This window comes from Corapipo altera, unplaced genomic scaffold (assembly GCF_003945725.1).
Source record: "Corapipo altera isolate COAL_440 unplaced genomic scaffold, ASM394572v1 60988, whole genome shotgun sequence".
Taxonomy (NCBI): Eukaryota; Metazoa; Chordata; class Aves; order Passeriformes; family Pipridae; genus Corapipo; species Corapipo altera.
In genome coordinates this window covers 1,383-14,791 of record NW_020885030.1, presented here as the reverse complement: position 1 = coordinate 14,791, position 13,409 = coordinate 1,383, and the positions used below count along the sequence as shown (strand labels likewise).

The following is a 13,409-nucleotide window of genomic DNA, read 5'->3' as shown; positions in this document are numbered from 1 at the left end:
TCTTCTCTGCAGTGCATGTTGCACTTCAAGGTTCTTTCAAGTAAGAATCCATCATCTTCCTCCTTTCCAGGAGGTCTCAAAGCAGATTTGGGGGGACTGGTATCAGTTCCTACCCACCAGAACTCCGTAGCTCTGCTGTGGGCTCTCTTCTCCTCAACTCTCCTTCCAGGAGTCTTCTCTGTGGTGTTGCATGTTTCTGTTGCTCCGTCTTATCTCTTCTGGCTCTCTGCCACCGCTTCTCCGGTCAGTGCCAGCTCGGCTGCTGCTTTTCTCCGGCCGCTGCCCAGTTTGGAGAAAACATCTCCCAGCTCACAACTACAGGTACCTAGCCCAGCTTTATGCTGTTCCAGGTCCCTGTAGCCCCCAACTGGGGCTGGGGGGGGGCCCCAGAGGCCCCGAGGGGCTCCGGACCCCTTTCCTCGTGGCTCTACAACAACATGACTACTTCTTCTACCAACCAAACTACAACTCTTCTCTTCCGGTGCTTGTGATATGTTTACATTTCTGCAGGAGAGCTCATTGGACAGAACTCCAAAACTTCCAGGGGTTTCCACCCCTGGGGGTTACCACTTTTCTTAGCCTCTGGGGGAAAACAAGGTTCAAACCACTACAATGGTAATGCAACAGAAGACATTTCTTGATGCATTACTTGCACAAGAAAGCTAATAGGAAACCAGCAATCAGACTATCAGACTGAAGCAGAGATGCCAAAGGCAGTCACAGACACAACTCCCCAGAGAAGAAAAACTGAAGGGTAAATGTCTGACAAGCAGTAAGCAACAAACAAACAAACAAACAAACCCTGCAAACCCCAAAAGACATGGTTAATGCTATGAAAAAAAATAAAGGATTCCTGTGGTTGTAACCAAAAAACAAATTATGCTTTTAAGGATTTTTTTATTGTCAAGGAAACTGCAAAGTAAAATTTGAAATTAGAAGAGAAATTCATATTCTCTGTCTGTGCATCATTGCCATCACTTTTAAAAACCCATCAAAGCTCATTTTGAGTCTATTATCTGTAATTATATAATTACGACCTGGAAGTAAGCTGTTGATACGAGACATGGGGACCAAGAGCCACTGTTACACTATTATGGTACCAGAAAACCCCATGAAATCTAGGATTATATTTCACTCTGATGTTGAAATGTAGGAAGGATACTGAAGTAATGATGTTTGTTATTGCTAGCATTCTACAGAAACTTATTTAACTGCATTTTAAAATATGTAGGGGTATAATTTAAGTTTTTCAAATTTGCCAGGGGTCTAGGAACCAACTGCTGGATGGACTGATTATCTTGATTGGGTGGAAATGAGGAACAGCATCAGATTGTCTGTGCTGTTCATATCCATGCGAGTGCCAGTATTGTAACAGTATGTGGAAGGAAAGAGAGTCTGTTCCTTTAAGGGTATCTTGTCAAGGACCTTTTCAACGCAAAAGGAGATACTAAGAAAAGGGAAGAAGCCATAAACAAGAAAATACACAGAAACACAAACCTGACCAAAAAACAATAAGGGAGGCAGTGATGAGAACCAAACCAGGTCAGTCACTAATTTGTACGGATATATGGAGTGTGGGAATATTTATTCCATTAAGATGATCTGATCAAGGACCTTGTCAAATGATGAAAAGGGGGAATCCATAAATAAAACAGAGACACAAACATAATGGAAACAAATTGGTCACTCACACTAATTGATGGGCTATCAAGAAACCACAGTAAAACTGAGACTTTGCTACTGATACGGATGCAAACCTGAGGGTCCAGGATGTTGAAGGGGAGGTCGGTGGAACTGTGCAAATAGATGAGGGAATGTGCAGGGGAAGGGGGAGTAGGAAGGAACAAAATGGGAGTAGACAGAAAAGGGTATAAAAAGGACTAGTCATAGACTCATAGAACCATAGAATCATAGAACAGTTTGGATTAGAAGGGACATTAAAGATCATCTAGTTCCAACCCCCTGCCATGGGCAGGGACACTTTCCACTCGACCAGGTTGCTCAAAGCCCCATCCAGCCTGGTCTTGAACACTTCCAGGGATGGGGCATCCACAACCTCTCTGGGTAACATGCTCCAGTGCCTCATCACCCTCACAGTCAAGAATTTCTTCCTAATATCTAATCTAAACCTGCTCTCCTTCAGTTTAAAGTCATTCCCCCTTGTCCTGTCACTCCATGCCCTTGTAAAAAGTCCCTCTCCAGCCTTCTTGTAGTCCCTCTTCATCTACTGGAAGGTGCTATAAGGTCCCCCCGGAACCTTCTCTTCTCCAGGTTGAACAGCCTCAAGTCTCTCAGTCTGTCTTCATAGCAGGTGTTCCTTATCCAATTCCTTATCCACCAAGAGGTCCACCCATGAAATCCATGTCTCTCCAGTTTAGAGACAAGGATGTGTCCTAGTTAGAACAGCTGGGACCAGTTCATCACTGTATGGGTGTAACCCAAAACTGTGTATTCTATAGCCTTCCATGCCATTTCCCAGAAACTGTTATCAATAGACTATTTACACCATCTGACTCCTCAGGCTATAAACTAGGTGTTAAGAGGCCTGCGAGATAGGAGGATGCTCCTGTCCTCATGTGGGAGATGTGTCCAAGGCACAGGGTACGTGCCGGGGCAGAGAAGCCCAAGGGAGCATGCGCTGACATAGGTAACCTCATTGGTCAAAGAAGTCACATGGTGTTAAAGGATAAAACCGTGCCAATTTTAAAATAAAGTCTCTTTGTTCACCATCACACAAAGAAGTGTTTTTCCTTATTATATAAGGACATTTGCGTACCCTACATCCTCACACCCATTGTGGAACTCCCCACCCTGAGGGAGGTTGTCGAGGACCAGGAATCGGAATGGGAACGATTCCGGAAATGGAAAAATATGTACAGCGATTGAATGGACTTCACACATTGTGTGTTTCCCCCGAATTTGTATCTTCCGGGCATGTCCCGGCCTGCTCACCTCCCTGCACCTCTGTCTTCTCTGCCGACTGGCTGGAGAAGCTGTGGCAGGAGACAGTCCCCATTCGCCCTTTCCTCCCCTGGTCCCTCCTGCGCTCCCCCCCCCCTTTTTGCCCACGGCTCAATCCTGGTTTGTCCCCCCGTCTGTCTGTCTCCTGCTCCACCCTATGTTCTGGCCCTTTCCCTCCGGATAAAAACCCCGTGTGCACGCTGGATTAAAGATTCTACCTGCACCCCACCTGGTATCCGTGCCGTGTCGCGGTCCCATTCCCCTCCCCCGCTCGGACCGCGGCAGGAGGTACTGGGCATTCCTGCCTGAACTGGAGGATATATAATCTTGGAGTCTTGGGACATTTTTAACCACTCGTGGGATCCAGAGGAAGACTACAGACCACCACTCCTAACCAGACTGCAACCACCACTCTCGACTGGACTGCAACCACCACTTTTCAACCAGACTGCAACCACCACTCTTGACCAGACTACAATTACCACTCTTGACCAGACTGAAACAGCACTCTCACCAACAGGTTTTTTCCCTCTCCTTTTACTTTGGACTCAGGGGGCCCAAAGAACACCACTCTGTTCATGCCCCAGGGTGCTGGGTTATACATTTGGGTTTTGTGGGTTAAAACCAACTGTTTGTCTGTATAATCATATTTATTGTATTATTTTATTAAATTGTTATTCTGACTTATAATCTCTCCTTTGAGTTGAGTTCATTTCCCCTGTTGGTTTACCTTTAAACCAGCACAGGATGTTATATGGGACAGTGTCAAATGCTTTGCACAAGTCCAGGTAGATGACGTCAGTTGCTCTTCCCTCAAGAAGTCACATCTAAAATGGCAGTGGTCAATACACTTGTCTGATTGAGCTCTGTGCCTATGAGAATTGATGTACACACAGGTACCCCAGAGAACCAGACCACAGCTAATAGTATTAAGGAAAAAGGTTATTCTGAAGCTGAAAACCCTAGAATTCCCTGCAAAAATCACAGCAGGTGAAAAAGCACTAACAGGAAAAAACAACATTCTGGTGCTTTTATATCAATATCTTTCACATGTGCATAACTTCAAGGCTGTATTCTCCCCTGTGCTTTAATGGTCTGCCTGTCTCCCAGAGAGGCCTTAGGCATGTCTATGAGAGCCTTATCTCTTCTTGCAACAGGCGAGTACTTCTCTGGGAGTCAGGTGGAGAAAACATACATAGAACTATTCATGGGAAAGGACTCTCTCCCACTCTAGATTTGACCCAATTGCAGAAACTTCCTTGAGCAAAAACTCCTTTCTCTTCTCTCCAAAATCTTCCATTTTCTTCTCCTGCAGTGCCTGATCACTGCAGTATGTCCTATCTTCTTATTAGATCATTTCTTAACTATCTCTCTGCATAAACTCTCTCTGTATTCCATGTGCATGCATGCCTCAAGGGCCAAGTGTCAGCTACTGGGGAGACCTGTGTAAGTGGATTTGGTGCCAGCTACTGGAGGAGTCAAACCAGGGCTGTAGATGCCCCTGGGCTATGGTGTCAGTTACTGGAGCAGGTGAGGGTCTTGACCACCAGTCACTGAGGCAGGAATGAGGTGCATGGCAAAAAAGCAGCTACTGGGAGAGACCAGACTTAGTGAGAAAAGTGAGGGGCTCAGCACCAATGGCTGGAGCAGGCCTGCAGGTCACAGTCCATGTGCTGGCTGCTGGGGATGGGGGGGAGCTGAGTGTCTGTATTTCCCCAAAAGCTCTAAGTATAACTACAACCCTGTGACCAATTCTCATTCTACCAAGGATCTTTAAAAGAATATGCCTGTCCCAGTAATGTTGAGTGACACATATGGACAGAGGGGTCATGCTGGTGCTTGGGGAATTTGCAAATGTGCATGTGCTTGTGAGTTTACAGAATGTCATGCCTGTGTCTTCACTAGTGAACTATCTCTAAAAGGTATATGGGTTGTATTTGGCAAGGTCTTGGTAGCAGGGGGGCCTCGAGAGGCACATTCTGTGGTGATATGGGACCCCAGAGAGAACTGAATCAGATAATGGGACTCACTTTCAGAATAATCTTATAAGCTCTTGGGCAAAGAAACATGATATCGAGTGGATCTATCACATCCCTTATCACCCACAAGCCTCTGGAAAATTTGAGAGGTATAATGGACTGTTGAAGACTATGTTAAGAGCATTAGGTATTGGGACATGGAAGCATTGAGAGGCAAATTTAGCAGAAGCCACTTGGTTGGTCAACACCAGGGGATCTGCCAACCGCCCTGGTCCTGCCCAAACAAAACCTCTACACACACGGGGAAGTAGCTGGGGAAGTCAGTGTGGGTTTCTCCTCCCATGAGAAAAGGCAAACCCATTTGTGGGATTTTCTTTGCTCATGGACCAGGGTGTACCTGGTGGGTAATGCAGGAAGATGGGGAGACCTGGTGTGTGCCTCAAGGAGATTTAACCTTGGGGGAAAGATAATCTGTGTTCTAAGTTGTATGTTGCAGGAAGTAAAGTCATTGGACAATGAAGAGTGAATTCTGCAAGGAGCAAGGAGAGTGTGACAATGACCCGAGCCAGGCTGCTGTCAATGCCCAATGACTGATTCCTTCTCCTGCCCTGAGTACCCGTCCCAACAGAATGGAGTCCAAAATCTGGAGGGGTGGAAGAAGGCCATAGAACAAGATCTGTGCAAGCATGGGAAATAGTCGGATATGGGATCTGAGTATGACATAAATGATATGGAATAAGGGGTGGAGATTGTATTGGGTCCTGTACCAGGGTGAATTTATGCTGATACTTTTGGTCTGTGTTTGGCCCCAGCCACCTGCAGTAGTTTATATTCTCCCTGCCAAGTTCACTGATAAAACAGTGAATTCGTCCTTGGAGGGAGAACTTCTGTATAAACTGTTTTAATTGGTATTCTGTGATTGGCTAGTTGTCCTCCAAGGTTGCTTGAAGGAGAGATTGAGGAGGAGGAGGATGAAGGACACCCCCAGACTCATTTGGAAAAGACCCCCCTGAGTACAGTACACAGGTACAGGGAAAGCCACACGTGCACAGAAGAGATGCACTTATATAACCAAGGAGGTGGGACTGAGGGCCTCTGGCTGGGCGGTGCTGGCCACACCTGGGAGGTCGTGGTCACTCAATTAATTGTATAAAAAGCAGATAGTGTTTTCTTGGTGGGGGAGCTAACTTCATATCAAGGACAATGTTGCCTTTTGGTGGGGACGCCTGCCAATTTGTGAACTTACTGACTCTCCAAGGATGCAGCTTCTGCTATGGGTAATTATAGGCATGCTAGGTCGGTAAGATAACTTTATGGGCAACAACTGGGTAACTGGGGAGGTCATGCTGGGGGCTTATTTCTCTCCTCCTTCCTCCCTTTTGGGTTTGTTTGTTTTGTTGACCACCTCTTGGTAATAAATATTGGTTTTTGTTAAGCTTTTAATGGTGTCATGTTTTCAAGATTCAGTATGTCTTGAACCCCTCCCTAATACAGGTCCGGCTGAACTGGTTTTCATTTCCCCATAGTAACCCTCACAGTGCTGTGCTTTGCATTGGTATCTAGAAGGGTGTTGATAAGACACCAGTGTTATCAATTTTTCCAACCTAAACAATTCTATGATTCTATGACCTCTGTGATAACATATTTATGAAACAGTAAAAAACACGGCACAGCAATTGTGAGAGAGGAGGAAGAAAAAAAAAAGCATGAAAAACAACCCTGCAGACACTAAGGTCAGTGAAGAAAGAGAGGGAGGAGCTGCTCCGGGCACTTTTTGGTGTGGAAAAGACCATGATGAAGCACGTTGTCCCCCTGCAGACAGAGTAAAGGATTATGCCAGAACAGATGTGGATATGTTCTGAAGGGAAGCTGCAGGCTGTGGAAAGCCCATGCAGGAGCATGCTTATCCTCAAGGGCTGAAGCATGTGGGAAGGACCAGTGCTGGATCAGTGAAAAGGTGTGAGGAGAAAGGAGCGACAGTGGTATGAATTGTCCATAACCCCCTACTCTCCATCCCCCCCGAGCTGCTGTGGTTTGGCTAGTATGGAGTTAATTTTCTTCATAGCAGTCCCTATGGTGCTGTGCTTAGAATTTGGGACCAAAACAGTGTTGATAACACACCCATATTCTTGTTATTGCTGAGCAGTGCTTACAAAGAGTCAAAGCCTTCTCTGTTTCTCATGCTGCTCCCTGGAGTGACTAGGCTGGAGGCACATGGGAAGTTGAGAAGGGACACAGCTGAGACAGCTGACCTCAACTGACCAAAGGGATATTCCAGACCATATGACATCATTCTCATCATATAAAGCTGGGGGCAGAAGGAAGAAGGGGGGGATATTTGGAATGATGGTCTTTGTCTTCCCAAGTAAATGTTATGCGTGATAGAGCCCTGATCTCCTGGAGATGGCTGAACATCTGCCTGCCCATGGGGAAGCAGTGAATGAATTCCTTCTATTTGCTTTGCTTGTGCGAGAGGCTTTTGCTTTCCCTATTAAACTGTCTTTATCTCAACCCATGAGTTTTCTAGCTTTTACCCTTCCAATTCTCTCCCCGATCTCACTGGTGGAGGAGTGAGTGGGCAGCTGTGTGGGGCTTAGCTGCCTACTGGGGTAAAACCACAACAACTGGCAAGAAATTACATGAATGTTCCCTAAGTCAAGTCTGTTTTGCCCATGACAGCAACTGGTAAGTGGAGTGGGTTGACCTTGGCTGGCCACCAGATGTCCATCAAGCTGCTCTATCATACCCCGTTCCTCAAAAGAACAAGGGGAGAAAATAATATGAAAAGCTTGTGGGTCCAGAAAAGGACAGGGAGATCACTCACCAATTACAATCATGGGCAAACCACATTCTACTTGGGGATATTATTTTAATTTATTGCTAGTTAAATAGAATATGATAATGAGAAATAATAACAAATCTAAAAACACCTTCCCCCACCCCTCCCTTCTTCCCAGGCTCAACTTCACTTCCAACTTGTTTACCTCCCCCGCTGCCCCAAACAGGGCAGGAGAATAGGGTACCACTGAGGAGGTAACCTTGTCAGTGTCCTCTGTGTGTATCTGAGATACATGCTCAGCTTTGTTATTGGTTGAACTTGCAAATAGGAAAGTGGCAACTGTGTCCCTCAGCCTGGGGAGAGGCCCCAAGTCCCTGGACTGGGCTTCAGCAACCAGGCAGGCAGGAGTCCTGGGCAACAACTGCTGGAGCAGGCAACCATTCCTAACATCCCTTAACAATCAACACTGCATGTGTAGGGCATTCTGAAGACTGAATATTGTTTAGAACTACACAATATATAAACTGACCGTATTCTATATTAACCTAGGCCTGAAAGTGTGGCTATACCACAGGGCAGAATAGTAACATATTAGCTAACGTTAAACAGGTTAGATCAGGCATTAAAAACAAGACAAGTGTAATATTATAAAATTTTGTTCATACTCTTCATTCCAATATAGAATCATAGAATGGTTTGTGTTGGAAGAGATCTTAAAGATCATCTAGTTCCAACCCCCTGACGTGGGTAAGGACACCTTCCACTAGACCAGGTTGCTCAGAGCTCCATCCAACCTGACCTTGAACACTTCCAGGGATGGGGAATCCACAACTTCTCTGGGTAACCTGTTTCAGTGCCTTACCACCCTCACAGTAAAGAATTTCTTCCTAACATCTAATCTAAACCTGTCCTCTTTCAGTTTGAAGCCATTACCTCTTGTCCTATCACTACATGATATGCAGGCTTATGTCATCAATGAACAGCATATGAATTAGACTGACTTTGAATCTATGAAAAAGAACATCCGAAGAAAACTATGTTCCTAATCAGTACATAGTGGTCTGCCAGAAAGCTTTTTGTGATGAACATTAACTGGTCTGAGAACACTTCATCCTTTTTACAGAGATCTTAAGATGTGTGTCCTGCATGTGTGTGTCTGTTGGATAGATGCTCAACTTTGTTATTGGTTAAACCTGCATGCAGGAAAGCAGCAGCCCAGTCTCGCAACCTGGGCAGAGACCCTGGGTCCCCAGGCACACGGGGCTGGGCTCCAGACAGAAGGAAGACGGGCTGGTGCTACTCTAGGAGGCAACTGCTCCTAAAATCCCTTACCACCTATTTACAAAAATTAACTGCAACTTCAAGATTAGAGTCCCCAGTGGATACTTTAATCTAGCAGAATAAATGTTTCTAGGCTTTACTGATATCTGCTGAAACTGGAAATTATCAAGTGCATTGCACAAGATCTCTTCAGATAAATCCACAGAATAACAGTGGTAGGATGCTCTGTGAGCAAGAGACAAGAACTACAGCCAACATTTGTCAAAAAAACATTGATGAGGTAAGAATTACAGAGTTGATATATTAAGAGCCCATCTGGTCTAATATTAAGGTGGAATTTAGAGAAGAAGACATATTCTGAGGCATGTTTTGGATTTGCTCCTCTTCTTCCCACTTCCTTAAAACCAGAAAAGAAGGAAAAGCATGACATACTCTGAACTTCTTACAGCATTTTACAATTTCAGTCTTTAAAATGGGTATAGAACATGTTAACATTCTTACCATGCGATTCCAGTCCAGCTCCTTGTGCCAGGCCATTATCATAAGACTAAAGAAAAAATCCACAAACCAGTTACTTTAGAAGCAAATCACTTTTACAGACATTATAATTTATCAATTTATTAGAAAAATTATTATCAGACCATTCCACCATTTTAATCTAGTTAAATTCTGAACCTATGTCTCAAAAAGCTCTTGACACAAATCAATGTTGTTTCAATACAGGCAGTTTTTATGACTTTTTTAGATCCTTACTGTGCTGTAAGGGGATGTAATGGACTGGGAACATTTAATAAACTTGACTTGATCTCAATAATTAGTTTTTCCATTGATTCTGTATATGATTTTAACAAGCAAGTCTAGAGCTCATTGAAATTTGAAGATCTTAGTGGTGCAATGTTTTACTTATGCATTTTTTAAAGTTATAGGAACTTCAGGTCTCATTTTTGAAAACTTGCTTTCAAATTTAAATTGAATTTCAATGAAAAAAGATCAGATTTAATTTAAATTGCAGTAAACATATACGATTACTTTTGCTAATACAAACATTACAATGAAAATATAAATACAAAAAGGAATGTTCTTTTCATTTTCAACTCATTGAAGTAGGAATAGAAAATAAAATTACTGTAATATTTCTATTTGGATGGATAGATTTTTAGTCATAGTAAAGAACTATTAGCTTGAAATGCATTGAGAAATAACACTTTGGGAATACTCACCATACTTCTTCTAATGTAGTCTACTGCTTTTTTTGTATCCATGCCTGACCAGTTATCAAGCATGTAGCAGATGCAGGAAGCACAGTACACAAACCTCATATCATTCTCGCTACCTTCCAGTACAGCACAGAAACTGAAAGAAAAGTTTCTTTCATTATAGGTTTTATAGCCCATTACATTAGAAAGTATAAAAAGCATTTTAGGAATTGCATTATTTTTACTTTCAAAATGAGTTGGCTATTTCTATTTATAGTATTTACATGAATGTAACCTAAACCTACATTAGATTTTCTTTTCAGAAGATGTGATTCTAACCAAGCTAAGAACTATTAACATTTAGGGGCTTGAATAACCTTATTTCCAGTAATGTCATGACACTGATCTTTATCCAAATATGTTAATGTTTACATTCTTTCACGTGTCACAGTATGCATTGATATGAGTTACCATTGTAGAATCTACTTTTCTTAGCAGAATTCTTTTCCTCCCTAGAAATCTTCATAGCTCACATGGCTTTCCTGACCAACTTTAGGAACAAATTCCCATGTATGTATAAAGATAATTGTTATCATTACAATTTCTAATATAAATGGTGAAAATTACTTGCAATCCATTTTTTTTTCTAATGGTTAGATTCTTTGCAAACTCTGAAAAGATTTTAAAGTTGTTATATTTAGGTTATCTAGATACAATGCAGTGTTCCCTCAGGACCTTTACAAAGATGACTGATGCTGTGATTTGCTTCCTGATAAGCCTCTATTTGGTTTGAAAAGCTAGTTAGAATATTTTTATATAGGACAGTCTTTCAAGCACTGTATCTTATCTAGGGGCTTTGAATTATATTAAGCCAAAGTAAACTAGAAATGCAAATACACACATTTATTCATGACATTTAAAAAGAGACAATATAATTATAATTTTTTTAGTTAATAAAAGATTTGGGTGAAGAAATAAAAACTAAGTCTAATATACTGGGGTAACACCAGAAAAGTTTCTCTTTCCCTCAACCAACTCGCTTGCTGTTTCTATCTGGACAAGATGTTAGGTCAGGTTCTGGCCTTTGTGCATCCTTCTTCTTTGGTGCAGTAAAAATTGTTTTCATAGGTATGAAAATGTCTGCTGTACTAGAAGTTGACTTCTGCCCAAGTAGCAATTCTACCCCAGAGAGGTGCAAAGCACTCTCTTTTCCCTTTGATGGATAGCTGGCACTCTTAAGCAGGGAATATAAAATACAGGGTCAAGTATATTCTGTATGTTAAAACCATACATGATACAAACACCTAGAACAGATTAACTGTGTGCAGTTTATTATTGTAATCAGGAACAATGACAAGCAACCACTTCAAGATGCTGGCAGGTTTGGAGCGACTCATTCCTAACTCCTTCCTCTTGAATAAACTTTAACAACAAAAATGGTACAACATATAATGGGAATGCATAAAGATGTAGCAGAAGCACCCCACATGCTAGAAGATGCTGCAAACACAAGCAGACCAACAAATTCATGCATACATACATTAGAATTTAGCTCATTAAAGTCAGTTTGTTGCTACAAGTAACATAAAATGGTAGATCATCTAGTTCAAATTCGCCACTTACATTTAGAACATTCTAGAGGGGGGAGGTGTTTGGTTTTGGTGGTGGTTTTTTTTTTTTTAAACCTACACATGTAACACTGCATTTTAATAGTTATGCTCCATTAAAAAATAAGTTTTAATTTTAGGAGACTTTTAGGCAATACAAAGCCATTTGACCAAAACAAAGGTTTTCGTAACTAGTAAATGGGGACAACAATTTCATTATGAAGTGAAACATAATTTCTTCAGAAATAAGATTTCTATAGCTATACATTTCTTAAAGTACTCTTTAAAAAAAATATTCAGTAAAATCTAAGTACACAGACAGATCATGTAACCTAGCAGAAGTTTTCATTAGCTACCAGCTCAAGCCTACATAAAAACCAAACAGAAGAGTATATACCATCTTTTAAAAAAATGCATGCAAAAAGGATGAATCACACAATGTATTTTAATAATATTATATTCCTATTATAAGTTATAGGTTAATTAATTCTGTATATTAATGGACTGAATCTCTCAAAATTAAATAAAGCTCATCCTCCCACAAAGCAGAGCAAACATCATCTTAATAGTGCTTCACCAGGGCCTTGCAAAAACAGAGAATAGAGAGAAAACCTCGCTTATCTAAAAGATATAAGAAAAAAAACAATCAAAAAACAACTACCCCCAAGACACAAGCCAAACCATTAACTTTCCAATAGCATGTTTCTACAGTTGTAAGCAAACATCCATCATTCTCAAGTAGGAAAGCAACTCTGAACTAAGTGCTCTTTAGTCCTGTAAACTAGTATGTTGTTGTATTGCTTATGCCCACAAAAATATTTTTAGATAGAAAGAAAATATTATAAAAGTGTGTATCATGTTTAATTCTACATTTGGGTTTTCTATTAAATCTTCCAGAGAGTTGTAAGATATTTTATATCTTTTACCTTCCATCCTCCAGCTGGAGAGCTCTCAGTCCTGCCAGTAAGGCGTCTTTATTTACTCGACTTAAATCATCTCCAAGAATAACCAGACATGAGAGACCTGTGTAAGTCATTGCTATGTGCCCACTATCATAGGGATGAAACATACCAGGACCCTTAAGGGGAAAAAAAAGAAAGAAAAAACCCCACATCATAAGAGATTGTATTACAATCATGTAGTCATTTTTTAATAATAAAGAGGTAAACAAAGTTCATTTCCCTTCACTAATTATGGTTAGACTGAAATCATCCCACTCAACTTTTCTGGATGAAACTAAATTACTAGACAGTTCTGCTACCCTCATAAACAGTCCATCAGTAGGAAGCTTTGGAACAGAACTATGCCAGCACTGATACTCATGCAAGAGTTAAGCAAAAAGAATCAAATGTGCTGAACCATATTTAAGTTTATCCTGACACACTACTGGACATTAGTTCCCTGGAAGATGGAGGAACTCTCTGTTAAATAGCCATACCTCTACAGGTTACTTCCACAAAGATATCATAATCTAATGATGGACAAGTAGAAAGTAGTGTGAGGTAATGTGCTAGTTTTGTCTGGGGGTAATCTTCTTCACAGTGGCTGGTATGGGGCAGTGTTTTGGAGTTCTGACGAAAATAGTGTTGATAACATAGGGGTGTTT

The 13,409-nt window shown here is 41.7% G+C and overlaps 1 protein-coding gene across 1 annotated transcript in view; it reads right to left on the bottom strand.

Moving 5' to 3' along the window:
• LOC113959264 (geranylgeranyl transferase type-1 subunit beta-like) overlaps window positions 1–12,872 on the bottom strand; it is a 27,284-nt gene extending 14,412 nt beyond the window's left edge. Inside the window, exons 1-3 of the mRNA XM_027668163.1 lie at window positions 12,730–12,872; window positions 10,221–10,353; window positions 9,502–9,547 (exon numbers count right to left, since the gene is read on the bottom strand). Coding sequence (XP_027523964.1) covers window positions 9,502–9,547; window positions 10,221–10,353; window positions 12,730–12,872 — 322 coding nt within the window. The remainder of the gene's footprint in view (window positions 1–9,501; window positions 9,548–10,220; window positions 10,354–12,729) is intronic.
• Between the last annotated feature and the right edge of the window lie 537 nt (window positions 12,873–13,409).